The sequence below is a fragment of the Culex pipiens genome, chromosome 3, assembly GCF_016801865.2.
Source record: "Culex pipiens pallens isolate TS chromosome 3, TS_CPP_V2, whole genome shotgun sequence".
Lineage (NCBI taxonomy): Eukaryota > Metazoa > Arthropoda > Insecta > Diptera > Culicidae > Culex > Culex pipiens.
In genome coordinates this window covers 101,011,684-101,034,505 of record NC_068939.1, presented here as the reverse complement: position 1 = coordinate 101,034,505, position 22,822 = coordinate 101,011,684, and the positions used below count along the sequence as shown (strand labels likewise).

General features: G+C 37.7%; 1 protein-coding gene across 3 annotated transcripts in view; it reads right to left on the bottom strand.

Moving 5' to 3' along the window:
- The window catches only part of LOC120429874 (calsyntenin-1), a 197,488-nt gene that overhangs the window by 63,214 nt on the left and 111,452 nt on the right, over positions 1-22,822 (bottom strand). For all 3 annotated transcript variants that reach the window (XM_052709579.1, XM_052709580.1, XM_052709581.1), the window contains exons 4-5: positions 16,764-16,882; positions 9,582-9,657 (exon numbers count right to left, since the gene is read on the bottom strand). In XM_052709579.1, coding sequence (XP_052565539.1) covers positions 9,582-9,657; positions 16,764-16,882 — 195 coding nt within the window. The remainder of the gene's footprint in view (positions 1-9,581; positions 9,658-16,763; positions 16,883-22,822) is intronic.

Here is a 22,822-nt window from a genome sequence, read left to right as displayed (position 1 = left end):
TTTGAACAAATTTTCTCCGTAAAAAACACTTAGACTCAATCTCATCCCCCAGACTCAATGTCACCCCCACTGACGGTACATAAAACCTAATTATCTAAAAAGCGTGATGTATTTCATATTTTACCAAGCATGAGTAATGCTGCCATGTTTTGACAGGATTTTCGGTTATCGTAATCCAAAGCTTGATCTGTTTGTTGAAAATAAGCTCAAACAATATAGGTCAAAATGCTGACCTAATCCGAGCTGTGGTATGTTTAGTGTGGCATCTGCGATAGTTTTGTGGATTTTAGTTGTGGAAATTTCGCTGATAAGCGTGTGCAGCACCAGTCAGTGTGCATTAAATTCTCGTGCCTTTTTTTTTGCTTGCATGCTTGCACACATGTCATCAAACGAGCATCAAACAAACCCTACAAACCCAAAGCTAGTTTCGTGCTCTCTCTTTCTCTCTCTCTAACCTAGCAAAAACAGGTCACATGATGTGGGGATGTGTCAGGATATATGAACTCCCGGCGCATAAAACGTTCAGATCTACGAACTGCACGGAAAAAAAGAGTTCCCAAAATCGTGAACAAGCGTTCATGAAATTCGGAACCACGAACAAAGTGTTCAAATTCCATGGTACGATTTTGAAAAACGTACCATGGAATTTGAACACTTTGTTCGTGGTTCCGAATTTCATGAACGCATGTTCACGATTTTGGGAACTCTTTTTTCTCCGTGTGCGGGTGTGATCCTGGTACTGCTGGCAACAACACCATTGTTTTTCACCCTTGCCGGGCACCATTGTTCCAGGCGGTCCTTTCTCATCTGTCAGGACCAAGCTGAAAACTTCCACACTGGATGGCGGTCTGGTCACAGCGCTCTTGCGTTTGTTGGTGGGCTTTTTCCCCATCATCACTGGAGGAGTAATTATTAATTCTATGGACTCTTCGCCCCGCCGCAGCCAACCCTCGGGACGACCACATCGGCGACGGATGTTGGCTGGAAGCTTTATTATGTTATGACTACCCCCTGAAAACTAATGAGATATGGCCCTGGAAGCGCCGTCTGTGAACGCGTAATAAAGCCCTTTTTCGGTAGACTTAAATTTGGCAGATATGGAAGCATTATCTCGAACAATCGGAGATTACCGACTTGATGACAGTTTTTGAACTTTTTCATCGCCATAATCACCTATTGGCCATACGTTGGTTGAATACCTCGTTTAGTTTATTACTGGTTAGCCATTGATAGAGATCCTTAGTACCATTTGACTTCATGGATTTGGCAATCTATCTGTAGTCTAACGCAGACGATGAAATTTGACAAAGCAACCGCTGTAGATTGTTCGATTGACAGATCTTGGAAAAATCAAACTCGCGTAAAGTTCTGCGTCTGCGTTGGACGGACAATCTTGCTCTTGGCTTTAGAATGGAATGTTAGTCGTTTAGTTTTTCGCATCGGCTGCCAAAACTCATAGCTTTTTCAGTTAAATTCAAGTTTCAACAGAACATCTTCTACCACTTTAATATCGAAGAAAACAGACTTAGTTTTTCATCATTGAATGCCCGACACTAAGTTTTAAATATTCTAAAGGTACCGTCATCAGGAATGACATTGGGTCTGGGGTTGAGATTGGATTATACAAATTGTAACATTTTGACTGTAATAGAAAACAGTACGATTTGTATAAATTTCATATTTCAGTATGATTTGATACATCCCATTAGCATTAAAAGCCTTTGGATAAAAAATACGGTGGAAAAAAATTAAAGGGTATTACCAATTTTCCACATGCTCCACATACACATACTTGAATTAGATTATGGTAGAGATATCCATACATCAAATGAAATCCCAATATAATAATGCTTAATAAAAAAATGGTATTATCAAATATACAGTCGAATTTGGGAAAAGCCAGGATTTATCATCCTAAACCAAACTTTAGCTCGAAACAAAAGCTCTAACCTTGACAGTACACCACCCAGCTAATCGCCTCCCCCATACGAATGGATCTGGCATTAACCTCGGACGCGAATCAATATCCATTAATTATGAATCCACCATCCGTTGCCGCAGTGGCGTATGACAACTGACGAAGCCAGAAAGCAAAAAAAAAGTTCGATACCAAACTTAACTTTGCCGGGCTAATGATTGCCTCTTCACTTGATTCGCGGTTCGCGTCATCGTTTCGGGATCAGTGTCAATTTTTTTTCGCCAAATTTCCAACCCAAATTGTTTCACGTTTGCAACAGATGTGCGGGAAAGAAAAACATCATATATGTAAATGTTTTTTTTTTTCGCTCGACCTCGCCAGACCACAGCGCCTAAACTGGGGAAAATTCGGTTAGATAAAAATTTTCTAATGGCATGCGGGAGAGCCATTGAGGTTACACAAATTGTTCACGCTTGATTGGCAGATAATTGTCGGTGGTTTATTAATGCAATTATTGATTGAGGAAGTTACATCCATTTAGTAACATTGATGCACAATACACTTATTTGTAAAGAGTAGATATACCTATGGAAACCAAATCAATTGTCAACTTGTGTTTCATTCAGTCTGATTCAAAATATATTTTCCCAAAATTTCGCAACCGGTAAAAACTTTAGCTCTTCATTTCTGTAGTAAAATTTGGGTAAAATATTGAAATATGGTGAAAGCTGCTTTTATCACAACTAGGTAGGTTAGATTGCGATTAAAGAATGTTCGTGTTCTATTTGAATATAATACTGTTCTTTTTTGTCATATTTTACAGGAAAAAAAAACAGAATGCAACTGACAAAAAATGCGAGGAAAGAACAACTACAACTAAATGGTAAATGAAGTAACGTTTTCATATTATTGATACCTGTATTCTACCGGTATCATTTTCAATTTAAGTCAGCAAAAGGCAATTAAGTTTCGATTTAAATGAGCTCCACTCGAAATAACCTCTCAATTGAAATAGGATAATGACGATCCTCATTTAATCGATGTTTCGCCCCCCTCCTAACGTACAGAAATAAAGTCGATCTCACTTTAACATACATCACACAGCAGCACACCGTGAATCGATCTTATTATCTTTAATTTACTGCCGCGCTATTTGCATACGAAATTGCCATTACGCGGGTGAATTTCAATCGCGTGAAGTTTGAAGTCCAGACTCTGGTGCGAGCTGGCTTTTGGCGCAAGATGGTGAAAGGGAAAGGGAACCAATTTTATGTAACAAATTTGACTTTTTAATCTTTTGACTTCTCATTGAATTCCAAAAAATTAACATAACAGAAAAATGTTTATTTTTAGGCAGTTTTAAGATCTAAAATCTTTTTGGAAAGGTCCAATAAAACAAATTTTCAGTTTTTGCTTTTTGGGTGTTTTTAGTACCCCTGACTCAAGGCGGTTTCAAAAACACTCAAAAAGCAAAAAACTGGATATTTGGTTTATTGGACCTCTTCAAAAAAAAAAAAAAAAAAAACTCCAGAGATGAAAGGACAAAAACATGTATAACGTCATGATTCGAAATCCGGACACTTAGTAGCATATCATTTTTGTTAAAGCTGGCAAAAAATCATGTAATAAGTTGGAAATGTAGAAATATCATCAGGACATAGTATAAACAGTCAGTTTCAAGAAAATGCATGCAAAATATGTTTTTTCTATCAATTTTTCATCAGAATTTTAAAATTAAGATGACTTGTTGTGCTTCGAATCCCGGACACTGATAAAAGCTGATTCGAAATCCGGACACTTTTGCTTCGAATTCCGGACACTCGATTTTGCTTATGAATCGCACAAATTTGGACTGAAATGTTAGTAAATGGCATTCTTTAGGTTTACATTTAAACAATCGATATCTATATATATTTTATATAAAAATTTGTTAAAATTTAAGGAAATCGAAACCTTAAATTTCTTCTTTGCCTTCCCGGTGCTTCGAACGCCTATGAAATATTTCAAGTGAAATGTTTCGCATTTTTGGTAAACTTATAATTTTATTTTATCGTTTCGTATAATTTTATTGTATTTAATTGTTTTGGCATTAACTACAGCGTTCAAACAAACTTTAAATGAAAGTTGATGTGGGAATTCATCAAATAACGCAGTTTTGACATTCATAATGCGAACTTATATCCAAATAATTGATAAAACAAGATGAAGTGTCCGGGTTTCGAAGCGTCCGGGAATTCGAATCATGACGTTATTTCCCATTGAAAATAGAGCTTTCTCCCCTAGTGGAGGTAGTGTACATAATTTGTGTGAGTATGCCGCGGTGCGTATATCCTAATTAATCCGATTTCGCTACCATCACCGTCAGCACCTCATGCAAATGCTCTGATATGCGGCATGCGTGAACTGCTGCTGCTGCTGCTGCTTGTGATGAGGATATTTGTGTGATGAGATAGGTTGATTCTAATTAAGAGCATTCAATATTTGGGGCGGATTTGCGTGCGTTCAGAGTGAGCGGTTGAAAGGAACTTTATTAATTTTCTAATGAAGTGTAGTATACAGCGCAAACGCTTTGAAGATTGAATGCGGCAGGATTCTAGAGCGAATTTTAATGTTGTGTGATTATAGGAGAATGGAAATCCTGCTGCGAATATTTATCCTAGAAAATCAAATGTTAGAAAAATATTCAGATTTTTAAAAATTTACATCATTAATTAAATTGTTCCCCGAATATTTCAGAGATTCCCCAAATCAATTCCTAACTATAATTGATTTCACCAAAACCAATCGAGAACCGCGACACCGAGTTCGCCCTCCATATCACCGATAACAACAAGTGCATGTCTCGGGTGAGTTTTCAAAAAGCCGTAAGAGCCACTGTGACCTCCGACACTAATATTCGTTGTTCTCCAAATTATAATAAAATTTCATTTATTTTTAGTTTGGGCCACTTGAAAGACGTGCATTTTTGAAATTGGTTTTTCGTAAGTACGTCGAATGCCGAGGCAAAAAAGGCTTTGTTTACCATTGGCTCTTACGTCTTTTTGAAAACTAACCCGAGATGTGTACGTCGATGATGATGCTCAATTCCCGGCCAGATGAGGTCAAATGTGGAGGACGTGGTCGGGAGACCAAAGTTGTGCTGAAAATGCGTGCGTGTGAGAACAGAGCAATGGTGCGAGCAACATCAATGCATTGGCCAAATTGCAACCGATTCATGTGTAAGCAATAATTGGATCAATCAATTCGATGTTGAACCCGTGAATCTCACGGAATGGCATTTAACACGGCGTGCGATGCAACAAAACATGAACATTTATGGGTGGTGCTTTTTTGTGATATGATCTCAGGGCAGTGTTGTCAGATTTTTAAACTTGATGCGTTTTTGGAAAGCCATTGGAAGAAAGCAATATTTATTACATTTTTAATTTTCAGGTACCTGAAAAGTTCTTTGACTGTCACGAAATTTCAAGAAAGTGTTGTCAGTCCATGTTGATCATTCGGACCACGCACTGGAATCACAATCTGCACTGATTCTCTACGTCAAAAGTACCGTAAACTGGGGTCAATCGGGACACATGGGGCGAATTGGGACAGCAGTTTTAACCATGTTGGAGCACAGTATTTTGATTTTTCTGGTTGGTTTCCGTTAGAACAGACTCAGGCCACCAAAATGTATACATCCATTTCCAAATTTAAAAGCTTTAAGTGCTCTGAAAACTGCTGTCCCTATTCAGACTGTAGTCCCGATTCACCCCAGATTACGGTAGCCATTTTGCACCATTAGTGATTCCATAAAAGTTTCCATAGCTGGTTAGTTATACAAAATGAGCATGTTATATTATAATATTCAAACAAATTTAGCTTCTCAATTGAGATGGGATTTTCTGTAGTCGGCAAAGTTGTAGCAGTTGTCTGTGGTTGTAGAAACTTCATGAAAAATAGTTACACGGAGAAATCCCGGTTTTATTATTTCAGTTTCTATCCAAGAAGGTTAAATTACCAAAATGCCTTTTTTGGTGCAAAATCTGGTACCGGAGCAATGCTTTTTGCCTTCCTCACCTTACTGAGGAAAGGCTATAAAATCACTCAGAAAACGAACTTCTTAGTTTTACCTCCTAGACCCACCTTCATGTATACATATCGACTCAGAATCAAATTCTGAGCAAATGTCTGTGTGTGTGTGTGTGTGTGTGTGTGTAGGGATGTGGGTCTGTGCACCAAAAAATATGCACTCGATTATCTCAGCACTGGCTTAACCGATTTGGACCATTTTGGTCTCATTCGATTCGTCTTGGGGTCCCATAAGTCCCTATTGAAAATTATGAAGTTTAGTAAAGTACTTCAAAAGTTATGCTAAAAAAACGATTTTAACAAAAGTCCGGAAGATTGTAAAAAGGGTGGTTTTTGTAAGAAAACCCGTCATGCTATACATTTTTAGAAAGGTAATAAAAAGACCTTTCCAATGCGTCAAAAACATTTAAGATCTGACAACCCTATCAAAAGTTATAAGCACTTAAGTGTTATTTATGCACTTTTTGGAGGCCGGATCTCGAATATTTCGATGAAAACGTTGTCCGGATCTCTCATGCGACCTATCGTTGGATAGGTAATCAAAAGAACTTTGCAACGCGTCCAAGACATTGAAGATCTGACAACCCTATCAAAAGTTATAAGCATTTAAGTGTTATTTATGAACCTTTTAGAGGCCGGATCTGATATATTTCGATGAAAACGTTGTCCAGATTTATCATGCGACCTGTCGTTGGATAGGTAATTAAAAGCCCTTTGCAACGAGTTTAATAGATTGCAGATCTGACAACCCTATCAAAAGTTATAAGCACATAAGAGCCCTGAATTATGAAGATCTGACTACCCAATCTGATGGTATGAATAATGAATCAAGTTGATAGAACACTGAAAGGTCCGCCCTTTTGTATCTATTTTGGATAGCATTACCCTCTAAATGTGAGGAAGGCACCAACCACCTAAGGGTGGATTAAGTAACGTTTTTTTTATAAATATGGTGATTTTTGGAATATATAGAACATAAATTACATTTTTGGTTAAACTCTTCGAAAAAAAAAAATCAATCATCATTCAATTATACACTGGTTTATAATGATTCCGAGTTCCTTGCAACTACAGTGGCCTCTCTCTCTCTGTCGATATTGAAGGGACCGTTGAGACCAGAGAGTCGGCTGTATTTCTTTCAATTTACCGCTTGGTAATAGAAGATTTATTTAAAAGTTATTAAACAAAAACTAGGGTAAATTTTGGCCAAAAAACCAAGTGAGACTATTTACTTTTAAATTTATCGTTGTTGAAATTTTCGCTATTTCCCTTTTTTTTTGCTTTTAATAGTGCCTTACCCAAGTACCTGGTTGATCGGACTACCGCTACTAAAAAAAATAAATTGCGGCTTCAATATTAGAAAATATAACTTATTTTAAAATCTATAATTTCAAAATAATAGAATCTACCTTAAAAATTTATTTTCTTTTTATAAAAGGTGGTTTAGCTCTTTTAAAATATGAGACATGATTTAAAAATAAAAAGAAAACTTAAAAACAAGAACAGAAAATTTGCAAGATTTTAATAGCCTTGAAGCCGATCAGAAAATCCCTTCTCATATTGTACGACCGGGCCGGTATGAACCTTGTATGGAAACTAGGGTGATGGGAGAAATGGGATATATTGGAAAAATCCCCCTGGCTCAATTTCTTAGATAAAATTAATCATGTGTTCTAATTTTGAGCCAAATATGTTAAGGTTGGATCGCTGTTGAGAGTTGAAGTCAGTAAGGAAATTTTTGAAAAAAAAAATGTATAGAGAAAGCCAAATTATTCGATTTTTTACGGAAGTTGCTGTTAATTGCATAGAAATCAGGAAAAGAGTGGGATTCTAATGTGAAATTTAACGTTCTATAATTATGCCGAAGAGTGCAAAATGTTGATCCTGGAATGTTATTAGCGAATTAAAAAAGATGTTTTTGTATGAAAATATGTTTTTCACCAACTTTAACGTTCTACAGTAGGGTGACAAGAAAAAAATGAAATTTTTGGAAAATCGTAAGAGATACCCCTGGCTCGATTCTTTAGGTAAAAATAAGTCACTGTGCCAATTTCGAGCAAAATCGTTTAAGAGTTAAAAAAACGAAGTTGACTTTATAGCTGTCGGCCACCATTGCTAGTACCAACCACTAGTGTCTTCCTTTTTAACTACAAGGACTTCGCCGCCCTGGGCTCCTAAGTGTGCTAGAGTATGGAACGGAGCGACGGCGCCGAATACCCATATTTACTAGGGTGCCCAGAATATGGGACTTTTTCTCAAAACCTCGCTCCACAAGCTGATTATTGTTCCTTGAGCTATTTTAGGACTCTGGGCCAAATATGAGCAAAATTGGTCAACATTTACCCATTGATACTCGAAGGTGAAGTTTGTATGGGAAAAATTGAAAAAATGTATGGAAAACTCAACTTTCTTACGGTTTGATCTGCACGGTGCGCAACTTCCATCCAAATATTCCCAAAAGTGAGATTCTTATTGAAAATTTAATGCTTTACAACTTTGTAGAACATACCAAAGCTGTAAAACTTGATCCTGAAAAGTTATTAGCGATTTAAAAAAGTCATTTTTGTATGAAAAACATTTTTTTCACCAACTTTAGGCTCGGGTATCAATGGGTTAATCTCAACCAATTTCGCTCAAAATTTGCACAGATGCTTAAAATAACCCAAAAAACCGTTTTCCGCTTGTGGAGCAGGGGGTAATTTTTTCTGGGCACCCTAATATTTACACAAAGAATTTTAGAGCGCCCGCCGCGGGATTCGGACCAGCAACCTCTGGGTTGTGAACCAGTGCGCGGTCCGATTGATCCACAAGGGCGGGACGCTTTTTACCGTTGAAGTTTGTATGGAAAAACTAAAAAAAAAATAATTCGATTTGCGAAATCGTAAACATAACGCAGTTTTAAACCATCCTTGCCATTTTGTTTTGAAAATAATTACTTTCCCTGTAAGGATGACAGTGAAGAAAAATAACAATGTAGAATAGTAAATTGTAGCACTCATTTGAGTGTTAAAAGCTCAACTTTTCAGCATTTGTGTACTTTTTTACCACACCACATGAACGCCAAATTGAAACGGAGTAAGGAACGTTTCATTGAATAATACTATTCAAAATTGATTTTGGATTTGCTGAAAAATAATTATGCAGCGTGTTGCAAAACTTTTTTTTGTAGTATTTATCCAGCTCGATAAATTTTCGACTCGTGTTAAAAAAAATCATCAATTTCAGATTGTTTCATTATTTAAAATTTGACATTTTTGTTCTATGACAAATCAAAACATCAACATTCGGCACAATAAATGTTTGCTTGATCGATTGAACGATTTTGAAATCATGGAATGAAATGTACAAACTGTTTGAAAATAATCCAGATTTACGATGGGTTCACATTTTTAGCGAGGTAACCCGATGAAACAGATTTTTCTCTGATTTCACGATTAATTTGTGTTCAGACAAATTATTCATGGGAGCAAGCCCCAGACTGCTGGCTGAAACAAGGAACAGAACACGAGCTCATCACCACGCGCACAATCTGTACCTGGAGTGTTGAAAAGGCCATGTTGGCATGGCGTTGAGCCGAGCTTCTTCAACTTACCTCTGTGACGTACGACGGCTGCAGGAACGTCGGCGAATATTCATTTATGTCAATCACCGAGATGTGAACGCTTGCGCTGAAACGAAAAGCGAGGGAAAAGTTTGTAGTAATTGAATAAATTGTTTTGTATTATTTGGGAGTTTTGTTGTTTGGAGGAGGGAGTGGGGGAAAAGGTGAAAGCAGCAGCGAGATTGTGTCTCGAGGTTGGTCTGGTGCAGGTGTGTGGTATAAGAGAAAAGTTCCAATTTGTCAAATTTGTTGCGGTATGTGTGAAAGTCGGAAAACAATTAACGAAGGCAAAACAAAATCCAATTGAGTGTCGACAAACAATGAAAAGATTTGCGGAAAGTGGACAATTTTATATCCTACAACAACATTTTTACCGATAGTTATAATCTAGCAACGAAATTAAACTTTTAAAGTAGTATTTTAACATATTTTGACACTACTTATAATAATTCGACAGTGAAAAAATATCAAGTTAAAGGAAGTTTTCAATCAATTTTAACAAGAAAGTTTTTGATCACGATGTCACTATGCATGCACTATGCACTATGAATTTAACTTTTTTGAATCCCACACCAAATTACATTTTAAATTCCACTACCAGTTCGTTTTTTGCTCACCATTTCCCGCCACTTAGTCTACCGGCTACCGGCAAGAGTGCTGACGGAGAGTCTTTCATGTCGGAAATGCTTGAAATAATCGAAATAACCTAGGAAAATTGAATGCCAGTTTTCCAGGGTCGATTCTCGAGCCCCGGGACCAGTAGAAGGACCAAACGAAACCTCTTCCCCCCACCCAGTGCCATTGCCGTCAAAGTAGTGAAAAGGGTAAAATCAAATTATGCCCTTCGCTGCTCGGTCCAATGCTGGGAAGCTTAGAGAAAATATGAAGGTGAAACTCTACGGAATAAAGAATCGATACATTATGTATTGATCGAGGCCAATTTAGCTCGAAGGCAAATCAAATTTTGCCTCCTTTTTCAGATTTGTAATTGAAACAAACCTATAAAGAGAGGGAAAGAAGCCGGAGCCACATGCCACTCTACGGCAGAGTGATCGGACCAAATTTGACGGCAAAATTCAATTAGAATGATGAGCTGTGTGAATTTTGCAGTCGTGGTAGCAGTCAGGCTGCCAACAATTTGACGAGGGGCACCTTAAAAGAAGGACCATTTATCAAAACTGGTTCTTGCTTTCGGTTAGCGATCTAGTTTATTATTCATTATACTGAGACAACATTAAAAAAAAACTGGTAACCAGGTAAAATTAAACCTGGATCCCGAAAATATGTTTTCCGAAATGTTAAAGTTTAATAAAATAGTTTTACTATTATTTTGCCATATTTAAAATAAAAAAAATGCCCTAATATTTCAATTGCATCAAAGAACGAAAAAAATAAATACTTTAAAGAGTTTTTGAATATAAAACGTTCATCGCGTTCAATTTTTTACGAACAAACAAAATACTTTGACGGTTCTTTTTAAATGCTAATTGGACATTGGAAGAATTCTCAAACTTCGATTATAATTCAATTGGGAGACGTTAGCTTTGGTTTCAACGAATTCAATTCAATTCAATTAGTTTTTATTAGTAAATAATCAATTCACAATTTCGTAATTCTTATAACCTAATAGAGTTTTGGAGTTCCTTTCAACTATGATTTTGTACTATAGTTCATTTTGATGTAATTGGATATTCTAACAATGGATTTGCCAACAGAAGGAAAAATTATTTAAAAAAACCTTCTAAATTTGCTAAGGAAATGGATAGAGATAGAAAAGCTTAAAACTAGATCACAGTTTGTTTTGTCTTTTGACGTCGAAAAACTTCGCTGCACAAGGCAGCTTATCCGTTGTAGATATACTTCATCATAAGCTCACTCAGAGCTTGGAATTGTTCTGCCTTGTTCAGGCAGGCACGAAAGCGCGTGAGCATCTCTCCAGCGAGAGCGAAAAACTCGGGAAGCGTGGAGAGATCATCTCCGGTAACGTCTGCTTGTCCCGGTGAAGTACCGCTCCCAGAAGCGGCTACTCTAGCGTACGAACCTCCCCAACCGGGAGGGAACACTGGGTTGGTCGATGGAACCGCTCTGCCGCCAGCTGCTGCAGCGTTCGTGCTCGAAGTCTTTGGAGGTTGGCGGGACGCTGGCGCTTTCTTCTTCTTGTCCTGCTCCTCGAGGTACTTTTTCCGCGCGGCACAGCCACGGAAATTCGCCGTGTGGTTTCCACCACAGTTCGTGCACTTGACGCGCGCTTTGTGCTGCTGGGCGTTTTCCCCCAGCTGGTCTTTCCGCGGAAGATTGCACCTTTCAGTGAAGTGGGTCTCACCGCACTTTACGCACCGGGGCGGAAGATTACAGTTTCTTGAACCGTGTCCGAATTTTTGACAGCGGTGGCATTGCGCTGCGTCGGTCGGATTCTTCGTGTAGAATCGCCACGTCACGAAGAAGCCGTCCAGTGCTTTGATCCGCCGTAGGTCCTGGATTTTGACCGACCCACGATCGAAGTACAGTGTACAATGTGTACGTACCTGTCACCGTTGTCGATTTCGAGAGCACCTTAACCTCTCGAGGCTTAACCTTGACGCCCGACAGGTGTTCTTCCAGGTCGGAGATCGGGCGGTCCGGATATCCCTGAAGGACGATCTTCACTGGGACCTTCTCTGCAGGATCAAATGTGAAGAATTTGAAGTTTCGCAACTTCAACTTCTTCACCACCAAGTCGAAATTCTGTTTTTGATGCGTGATCACTTGCACCGAAGTTTTACTAATTTTAAGACAATATTGGAGTCCCTCGTCAACATCGTCCGCCAACGTATCCAAAACAAAAATTGGAGGTGGTCGTCGTTCCTTCGGAGAGTTACACTTTTTCTGCTTTCCTTGCTTGCGCGCAAGTTCATCATCGTCGTCGCCAGCACTGCTGCTGTCACTGGCGGTGTTGTTTTCTTCTCCACTCAGCATCTCAAATTCGTTGCTGGTGGGAACGTTGGAAGTGGTTGTTGTCGTAGTGCTGGTGGACTGCTGCTGCTGCTGCTGGTCGGAAGTGCTTCCGGATGCCCGGGTCGATTGTCTCGTCCGTACTGGGGACTCACGTGGACGGTATGACACGTGTAAAAACGATGGATCGGTGACGTCACTGGGCACGCCCCCGTGCGCGATGGCGGTCGATGCGGCGTTGGCGTGTTTACCTTTCTGCACTCTGCCGGTAGATGAACTTCGCTGGTTTTTCGAGGCCGCACTCGAACTGCCACGGCCACGGCCGGCCCTTGGCATGCTGGAGCAGCAAACTCGCGGGTAAACACTGTTAATTACGGCGAAAAAATCGAATAGTTTGAGGAGCTCCGAACAGTTGACTGTTGCTGGCTGGTGTTGCCAGTCCCGATGATTTCAACGAATTCTAATGAAATTTATAGCATGATTGATGTCAACTTGCAAATGCTATTTTAAGAATTCAAGTTGTGAAGTGAAAATCATTTCCGTGAAACAATCACTAAAATCTTTTTTTTTTTTGTTGAAGGTCATCGAGTTCAATTTGACAATGATTTTCTCAAGGTGTTAATGTGGAGGAAAACGGTAACAATTACTTTGATTTATTTCTGGTGTCAAAGACTTGTAAAATTTGAGTTTTGTGTACAGGTAACCGCTGCAAACAAAATTTTTTTTAAGGAAGAAGTCTAATCAACTAGAATACATTTTTCTGCGTTGATAACCATATTTAGAATGTTTGAACTTAATTTAAAATATTTTGATTTTGCACATTTGTTTTTTGCGGCGATTTTTTTTTTGTTGTTTTGGAAATTTAGATATTTTGAAAACTAATAAATTCAAAACAACTGTACTGAGGTATTACGCTTTATAAAATTCTTTTTTAAATTTATGTTAATTAAGTTTTTATACGTTTTTTAGACCTTTCTAGAGGGCAAAAGTTATCTTGGAAGTACTTAAAAAGTTATCTTGGGAGTACTAAAAAAATTTCTTAAATCATCGAACCTGCAAGAAAACTTTCTGCAATATAACTTCAGCACGATTTTAGCAAGAAAACTTTCTATAAGATAACTTCAGCTCAATTTTTTGTAAGACAACTTTTTGCAAGATAACTTGAGCTCGGTTTTTGCAAGATAACTTCAGCTCAGTTTTCGTAAGAAAATTTAATTGGCAAGAAAAAATCAGTTTTGATTGAATAGTCGATCTCATATTTTCACTAGAAAAAATATAGAAATTTAAAGTCAATCTAAAAAATCCATCTCGCACGATAACTTCTGCTGGATTCATAGACCAAGGCTGCAAGATAAATTGATTTTAAAAAGTATACAAAAATAATGCATTTCTAAAAAAATCTATCTTGCTAGATAACTTCTATTGGTTTTAAAACAAATCGGAAATTATCTTTTCAAAAACCAGCAGAAGTCAAGATTTTTAGATCAAGTGAATGTTTTGGATGAAATACTTTGATCAAAACTTGACGGAATGGAATTGAAATGTTTAAGTTTTTCAATGATTACACTTAATCAATTATTTTACCAAAACTGAAGTTATCTTGCAGCCTGGTTCTATAAAACCGATAGAAGTTATCTTGCATGTCAGAAATATATGAACGGAATATATTTTGGGAGGTAGGTTGCCACCTGTTTAAATCAAAAAAGGAACATACATAAATTTAAAAAAAATGCTTAACCGCCATTTTTTTATTGTTTTGGATTTTTTCAGGTTGCTAATACTCTGCTTCTATTCAATGAAATTTGACTTGAGTAATTTGTCTTTACTAATAATGAATCTTGATTTTTTAACATAAGTTTATATGAAACCCAGACCGAGCCACGTAGCCTATACACAGACAACAGACGTTTGGGCTCGATTCTTCCCTTGTGTAAATCATTGCTACAGATTTTTTAGTTGTGGCAATCCGTTTGTGGCGCTGCAGTCGCTTTGCCCTGACACATTGCCCGCTGTCAAAATATCGCTTTCCGCCTACTGTCATTTTTCATTTTGTTGGTTTCAACGTTTGTAATCGTTTGTTCTGGATGAAAAGTTGATTTCAGCCTAGATTTCAGCCGATTTCAGTAAAATCACTCGCGCTTGCAGCTGCTTGACAAATGTGAGGCAACCAAAGTGGCCAACCTGGTTCCTGAACCGATTTTAGCCCCGACGGATTGCCGATTGGAGTACGGCGTCGTTATAGAGGAGGTGTGCGAACGACCGACGTTCCAATCAAGATCCCCTCGGAAAATACGGTCGCCCGGTGTCATCATCAACGCAACGGAAGCTGCCACACTCCCCCCGCACCCGATTTTGATTTTATTTGTGTTCCTTGTCAGCATGATTCGCAAAATGACCTCTATGACGGGGCTACGCTTCTTGAACCTGGTGGAGGGGGTGGGGGTGTTTGAGGATCACTTGCACTAGAAATCCGGTGGGGGAATCTGACGCGCCAGGGAGAGGTCTTTGGTATGGCGACGAGGGTTCGCTGGAAGTGGCGGCACTTGAAGGTGGGGTGGGTTTCGAGGGCGTTGAAGAGGTTGATGTTTTGGAGGTGAGCGTTGAAATGATCGTGGTAGCTGGTTTGTCGGTTCCAGAGATAATCTTCGGAATGCGGTCGTTTGGGGCCAAAACGTTTACGGGGTTGGCCGTGATAGTAGCTCTTGTTACAGATTGTTTCGTTTCTGGTTCCGGATCTTTTATCCTCCAAGAAACGCTTGCTCATCCTCCCGATTTCCACCGGGTCTCCTCCTCCTTTTCGCTCACCTCTATTGGTTTTGTTTATAAACACAACCAGCAAGAATTTGACAGCCTCAAGCGCGGCCTTGGTTGCTGTGTTTAAAAAAGCATCAGACTAGACTATTTTTTTTAAATATCGATAATTAAATGAAAAAAAAAACTTCCACGTGCTTGTAAATCGTGTTAATCAATAATTAAAGTAGATTTACTATAGCATTTAAACATAATCTTTAACTTTTTATTTTTTTTTTCAAAAAATTGAAATAATATATTTTTTTAATATTTCTGGGTGATGCATTTTCAAACACACCTTCTCAGAAAACCATCATGGCTGCTTTAGAGAGTGGAAATAGGCTAACAGATGGCGCTAGTAGATTAGCAGGATGCGGCAGCCATGTTTTTACACACGATTTTCAAATTATTTTGTTCTAGCCGCTACGTCTGTTGTCTGTGGCCTATAGTGGTAACGCTTCCGCCTCGTAAGCGGTAGATCGGGGTTCAAATCCTGGCTCGGACCAACACAACTGGTGATCTTTTCTCTTCTGGATTCGATTGCTTAGTAAAGGGAAGGTAGTGTATCGCCACAAACTGGACCTTATCACGACACCTTAGGAAGACAACCTATGGAATGTTAACATTAACCGTAACATGTTAACATTAAGTTGATAAATAAACTGTCACTGAATCCGCTTTGTAAATGCCGGCCCCGATACTCTTCATGGGTGTTCCCCTCAGGAACAGGGAAAGATTTACTTTACTTATATGAAAATAACTTATCCGCTCTTTCTGCCTCATAAGTTAACGGATATTTTAAAGACGGGTTTATTTGGTTCTTAATAAACAAATGCTACAGCCAGGCTGAAAACACTAAATTGGCCACTAAATCCGTTCTCAAGATGTACTTTGTTAAATATTTGAAAACCTTTTTTACCTAGTTATGGACGAACGAATTGGCATTGCAGTGCTATATATTGGTCAATTTGGTCTAAAATTGTTTTAAAGGAAAAATGACATTGGTCATTGGTATAAGGATCCAAAAACAACCACGCGTTTCCAGTCAGTTCAAGCAGCTTCTATTGAATTTGGTACCGTTTATCAGATAATGATGATCTTGGTCAGGTAGAGCAGCCAGCCATCCTCAGGATACTTTATCCCTCAGACTAAGTGCTCTGCTGAAAGCAGTGATGATATCACGTTTCTATCCCATCGCAGCCTCAATACGCTTTGATATGCGCGGGTAACGAATTGAAATTTAAAGCCAACTGGCAAGTTTCCGTGCCGTATCTGGGATCTGCAGCATTTTTTTATGTTTCAACTGAACCAGAAACTGCACAGAACATTTTTTTTTGCTGCTGCTTGTCCGAAAAAAAGTGCACGTGAATAAAAAAAACTGCTGAACTGTTCTATTTCCGAGTGGTGGCGCGTGGACCGACCGCAAACGCAAATTTTTCGGGGGATATTTACCTTTTGGAGTGCGATCCATCACAAAACACCGCCGTGATGTCGAACTTGTAGTTTTTGCGCTTTTCGCAGTTCAGCGACTTTTTCGCCTTCAGTATGCCCAGTTCGTTGACTAGCTCGATCTGCGAAAAAAAGGGAGAGGAAGGTGGAAAATGCCATGAAATAAAATATTATCGGTAGGTTATTGAGTACATAAATATGTTTAATCGGAGTCGTGTGTTTTTTCCTAGCTTGGCTTTTGTGCTTTGCCAGCACAAATAAATGTATTTTGTAGTGTTTTATTAGGTTCAATGGCAGAGTGGTTATTGTTGACTTTTTGCGTTTTTTTTTTATTTGACAACAAGTCTGCACAATTTATTACGTTGTGGGAAGTGTGTTGAAAACTTCAACCTGTACCGGGAAAGCGCCCACTTTGGCCCCACTCTGTGGCCCAATCTACGGACTGAATAAATAAACATTTTCCTGTAGTTCAAGTTCATGAATAATAACGATGATTATGAGAAATTGGCTTTACGTGAACACGTCAGAAGAAAAAGTGGGTGGCGTTTTTTTACCTTTTCAGCTGGTGTACCTTTAAATGATGCAGGTGACTCTCAACAATACAGCTCTTATTAAGAGATTGCGTAAAGAAATTACTTTTAGCAAATCCTGAAATAATTGGTAGCTTTCCCAGCCGAGTCGTAATTTGCGAATGTCCCACACAGCATCGTCATCTTGTCACTGTTCTGCTTCAATCTTTCAGAGTCCAGTGGAAGAAATATGAATCAGCAATTTGTTCACCTTTTTCTCCGGCTCGGGCAGCCCCCCCCTCGCGTAATCTGGCCAAACTAGGGACCAATTTCTTACAAATTGTGCCGAGAGTCGTCGCTGGCTTTTTTGATACAACTCGCAGAAATAATAAGTAGCAAGCACGTGTCAGCCATTGAGTCCATCATTCATCTCGTCATAAATTAGATTAAGGACGTTCGGAATAGGGGTCCTGTGGGAGTTTGGATGGGAATTTCGATGCATTGAGGTATGCTTTTCGTCGTTTATATGGAGATATACGGTACAATAAATAATACCAATAAATTCTTAATACGATAATGAGGTGATTAATGCTATTAAAAAACATTTTGAGATGTCTAAATATTCTGAAATCCAGAAAACATTTTTTTTTCGTAGAGATCAGAGAATCTTGAAATGTTTCATTTTTTCATCAGCAAAAAAACATGATTTTATCAAGGAAATCCTGAGATTTTTGAAGAACATGTACTGCAGTTTCAATGTTCAAAGTTGCAGAACAGACAATAACGTAAATATTGATGCATAAACAGAACAGGTTTTCTTGTAACCAAACTTCCCTAGTAACATTTTTAAACTTACAGGTTTTATCATGGTTCCCTCATACGGCCTAAATAGGCTTTTAAGGCCTACTTAAAACCTAAAATGTTACTAGGGTTCTTATGTTTATACATAAAAAAATAATTGTTTGCTTACAACTTTGCAGAACATTGTCACATTATAATAAAAAAAATACACTGCAAGTTACAAAAAAACAGTAAATCTTAAAATGAAAAATGATGTTCTACACTCATCCCTCATATTCGGAACAGTTTACAGATCGGCCAATGTTCAATAAATCATATAAAATCGATAATTGAACATAATGATTTGCTTTTACCTTCATGTGGAAGCTTTTCTTGCGATCTTTCGATTGATGTATAGACCGGCTGTACATTTTTACGATTTATATCAAGTTTTCGAAGAAAAACATTGACCATTGAAATCCACAAATTCGGAACACTTTTTTCTTACGATGTAAACAAACTTTTTTTTCTCTCCAGGTGTACATATTTTTTACAAAATAATGACTTTGCACTCTGAAACCAATAGAACTCATGGTTAGTGATGTTTTATGAATGGTCTGATAACTTTTTTGTGATAATATCAGTTAAATTCAGTTGTTCCACAATTGTGGGAGACACAATAACATCCCACAATCATGGAACGGACAATTTGGAGGCAGTATTTTGCTGCTCTGGATAAAATAGTCTTGAAATGCAGTTTTTGTTTGAAAAGTATTACTTTTACTGGTGAAATAGCAAGAGAATGTCCAAATAAAGGCCTTAAAAATAGCAGGGTCGGCAGAAAAGATGCATTTTGCATTCTATTGACAAATTACCACAAAAGTGTTCCGAATTTGTGGGTGTTCCGAATATGTGGGATGACTGTAATAGAAAAATTTACCTTTTTAGATTCGAAAACTACATTAAATTTCTCTTAAAATAACTTGTTTCAAAACTTTTTTACTGTCGAGTTACGAAAAATGGTGGAAGATTTAAAACTATTTTTGCATTTCTTTAGATAAAAAATAAAGTTAATCTTAAATTTTAGTACCGTCATCAGCATTTTTGTATGATCCAATCTCACCCCCCAGACCAACCCCTGATGACGGTACGCCATAAAATCGGACACAATTTCAGGCTGCAAATTATGCATGCTCAAAAATGGAAGGGGTCGTACCGCCCTAGAATCACGAGGTATCGAAAAATGGACCTCGGATTTGTGATCAAAAATTACCCCTTAGGACAAAGTTTCAGGCAAATCGTAGAGGGGTTGGGGCAACTGCTGTGTAAGTTGGCGGAGAATTACCCACATACTATTCTTCATGATGCCAATTTTCCGTTAAGATGGCATTAAGCCGTTTGGTTTTTTATATTGTGAGCTAAACTCGAACACTTTTTAGTATTTTACTTTTGAGCAATTCTCTTCGAAATCGGTCTTTTTTTAATTTTAATTTTTGTATTTTAAATCAGGCTGAAACTTTTTTGGTGCCTTCGGTATGCCCAAAGAAGCCATTTTGCATCATTAGTTTGTCCATATAATTTCCCATACAAATTTGGCAGCTGTCCATACAAAAATGATGTGTGAAAATTCAAAAACCTGTATCTTTTGAAGGAATTTTTTGATCAATTTGGTGTCTTCGGCAAAGTTGTAGGTATGGATATGGACTACACTGAAAAAATATGATGCACGGTAAAAAAATTCAAAAAATTTCACTTTTTGTCTCTAAAACTTGATTTGCAAAAAAACACTATTTTTTTATATGTTTTAGGGGACATAAAATGCCAACTTTTCAGAAATTTCCAGATTGTGCTAAAAAATTTTTGACCGAGTTATGAATTTTTGAATCAATACAGATTTTTTCAAAAAATCGAATTATTGGTCGCAACAGTTTTGCAACTACATTTTTCGAAGTAAAATCTTATTTGCAATCAAAAAGTACTGAAGTGAAATATTGATAAAGTGCACCGTTTTTAAGTTAAAGCCATTTTTAGGTAACTTTTTTGAAAATAGTCGCAGTTTTTCATTTTTTTAAATAAGTGCACATGTTTGCCCAATTTTGAAAAAATATTTTGGAAAAGCTGAGAAAATTCTCTTCTATTTTGCTTTTTTGAACTTTGTTGATACGACCCTTACTTGCTGAAATATTGCCATGCAAAGGTTTAAAAAAGGAAAATTGATGTTTTTTTTAAGTCGTACCCAGACAACCCACTATTTTCTAACGTCGATATCTCAGCAACTAATGGTTCGATTTACAATGTTAAAATATGAAACATTCGTTAAATTTTCCGATCTTTTCTAAAACAATATTTTTAAATCAAGACTAACATTTCAAAAGGGGCAAAACATTCAATATTACGTCTTTTTAAATGTTAGTCTTGATTAAATTTTTTTGAAAATATTGTTTTCGAAAAGATCGGAAAATTTCACGAATATTTCATATTTTAACATTGAAAATCGGACCATTAGTTGCTGAGATATTTTTTACCGCGTATCATATTTTTTCAGTGTAGTCCATACCTACAACTTTGCGGAAGACACCGAAAAAAGATACAGATTTTTGAATTTTCATACATCAGCTGCCAAATGTGTATGGAAAATTATATGGACAAACTAATGATGCAAAATGGTTTCTTTGGGCATACCAAAGGCACCAGAAAAGTTTCAGCCTGATTAAAAAATACAAAAAAAATCGAATGACCGAAATCTGAGAGAATTGCTCATTTATAACCGAACTATCGAAAATTTGGATAATCGAGTCTGGACTGTTCTAACGTCATGATTCGAAATCCGGACACTTAGTAGCATATCATTTTTGTTATAGCTGGAAAAAAATCATGTAATAAGTTGGAAATGTAGAAATATCATCAAGATGTAGTATAAACAGTCAGTTTCAAGAAAATGCATGCAAAATATGTCTTTTCAAACAATTTTTCATCAGAATTTCAAAATTAAGATGACTTGTTGTGCTTCGAATCCCGGACACTGATAAAAGCTGATTCGAAATCCGGACACTTTTGCTTCGAATTCCGGACACTCGATTTTACTTATGAATCGCACAAATTTGGACTGAAACGTTAGTGAATGGCATTCTTTAGGTCTCAAATAAGCTGTTAACATCAAAACAATTGATAGTTTATATAAAAACTTGCTAGAATTTAAGGAAATCAGAACCATAAATTTCTGCTTTGCCTTCCCGGTGCTTCGAACGCCTATGAAATATTTCAAGTGAAATGTTTCGCATTTTTGGTAAACTTATAATTTTATTGTATTTAATTATGTTGGCATTAACTACAGCGTTCAAACAAACTTTAAATGAAAGTTGATGTTGGAGTTCATCAAATAACATAGTTTCGACATTCATAATGCGAACTTATATCCAAATAATTGATAAAACAAGATGAAGTGTCCGGGTTTCGAAGCGTCCGGGAATTCGAATCATGACGTTATCAATAACATTTAACGAAAGCAATTACAGGGTGTCAAACCTACAAACACTTTGCAAATAACAATTAGTTCAACCTTTCAAACGCAGTCATTTCCATCGAAAATTGCCTCCTGCCAGCATAAAACCGATTTTCATAAAGATTCGTTATGCCCCTATTGCCTGATCTCCGTTAAGCCCCATACCTTCAAAAGTCAACAACACTTGGCGGAGTTCACCTTGCAGCCCAGCAAAGGGACCTGGAACTTTATGGAGCAACTGGAGCCACAATTTGATTTTGTCACGACAGGTGGCGCGTGTTCGGGGGAAAGCAATTAAAATAAATTGATATTGTATCCCTCTGGCTCTGTGCGCGTTAACAAACAAAAATAACGAAAGAGATAGATTCTGTACCAGGGCTGCGTTTTTCGATTCGTCGGCGCTCCTGCTGCTTTTCTTTCCACCAGAGAAAGATAGAGTGAACGAGCGTCGCGACGCCTGTCGTCACCGGGAGGAGAACCGCCCGCTACGCTGAAGTGGGAGGTTGATATGTTTTAAAATGGGTTTCTTGTTTTTTTACGCATCGTATATTTTTGGAATGATGGTGTTGAGAACGAGATTGGGCGTATGATGAACAGGCCTGTAAGAAGGAAATGAAGTCTAGTAACTGTCAAATCAATCAGAATTTAAAATATAGGTAGAAAAAAATCATATAAGATGGTTTATTGTTCTGAAATCATACAATATTTGATGAAAGAATATTAAGTTCATTTGCTCCTCGGCCTTGGTCGAGAATGAGTTCGGATGACAGAAACAAAATCTTAAATTTCAAGAATTATTCCTCAGTAATATTTCTGCAATAAAATCTTATTTAAATTTTTATGAATCATTGTTTTTTTTAAATGATGATTTCACTTCCTTCTTACAAACTTCTTAGTATTTGTGTATTCCCACAGAAAGGTAACATCGAAATGCACCGGATTTGGCGGGTGACAAAATCATCCCATTTTTCTTCTTCTTGTTTCTTTCTTTGCCCTCGTCAGCTCCATTAATTCAACATCTATTTAAAGATCGGTCAAACATGGGCAATTAATTTCGAATGTGGCGTGCGAAGGGAAATGCACGTGGCGCGCGCCTGTCACGTTACGAGCGTGGCACCGTTCTATGTGTGTCTCCTGTGTGAGAGGTATGATATGACAGGTGACAGGTGATTAAAGTGGTAATGCAGGATTCTCCGTGTATGGCAGAGGGTGTCCTGCGAGCTGGGAGTTAGAGTCATTCAAGGGAATTGAAATTGAGATCGTAACAGTTT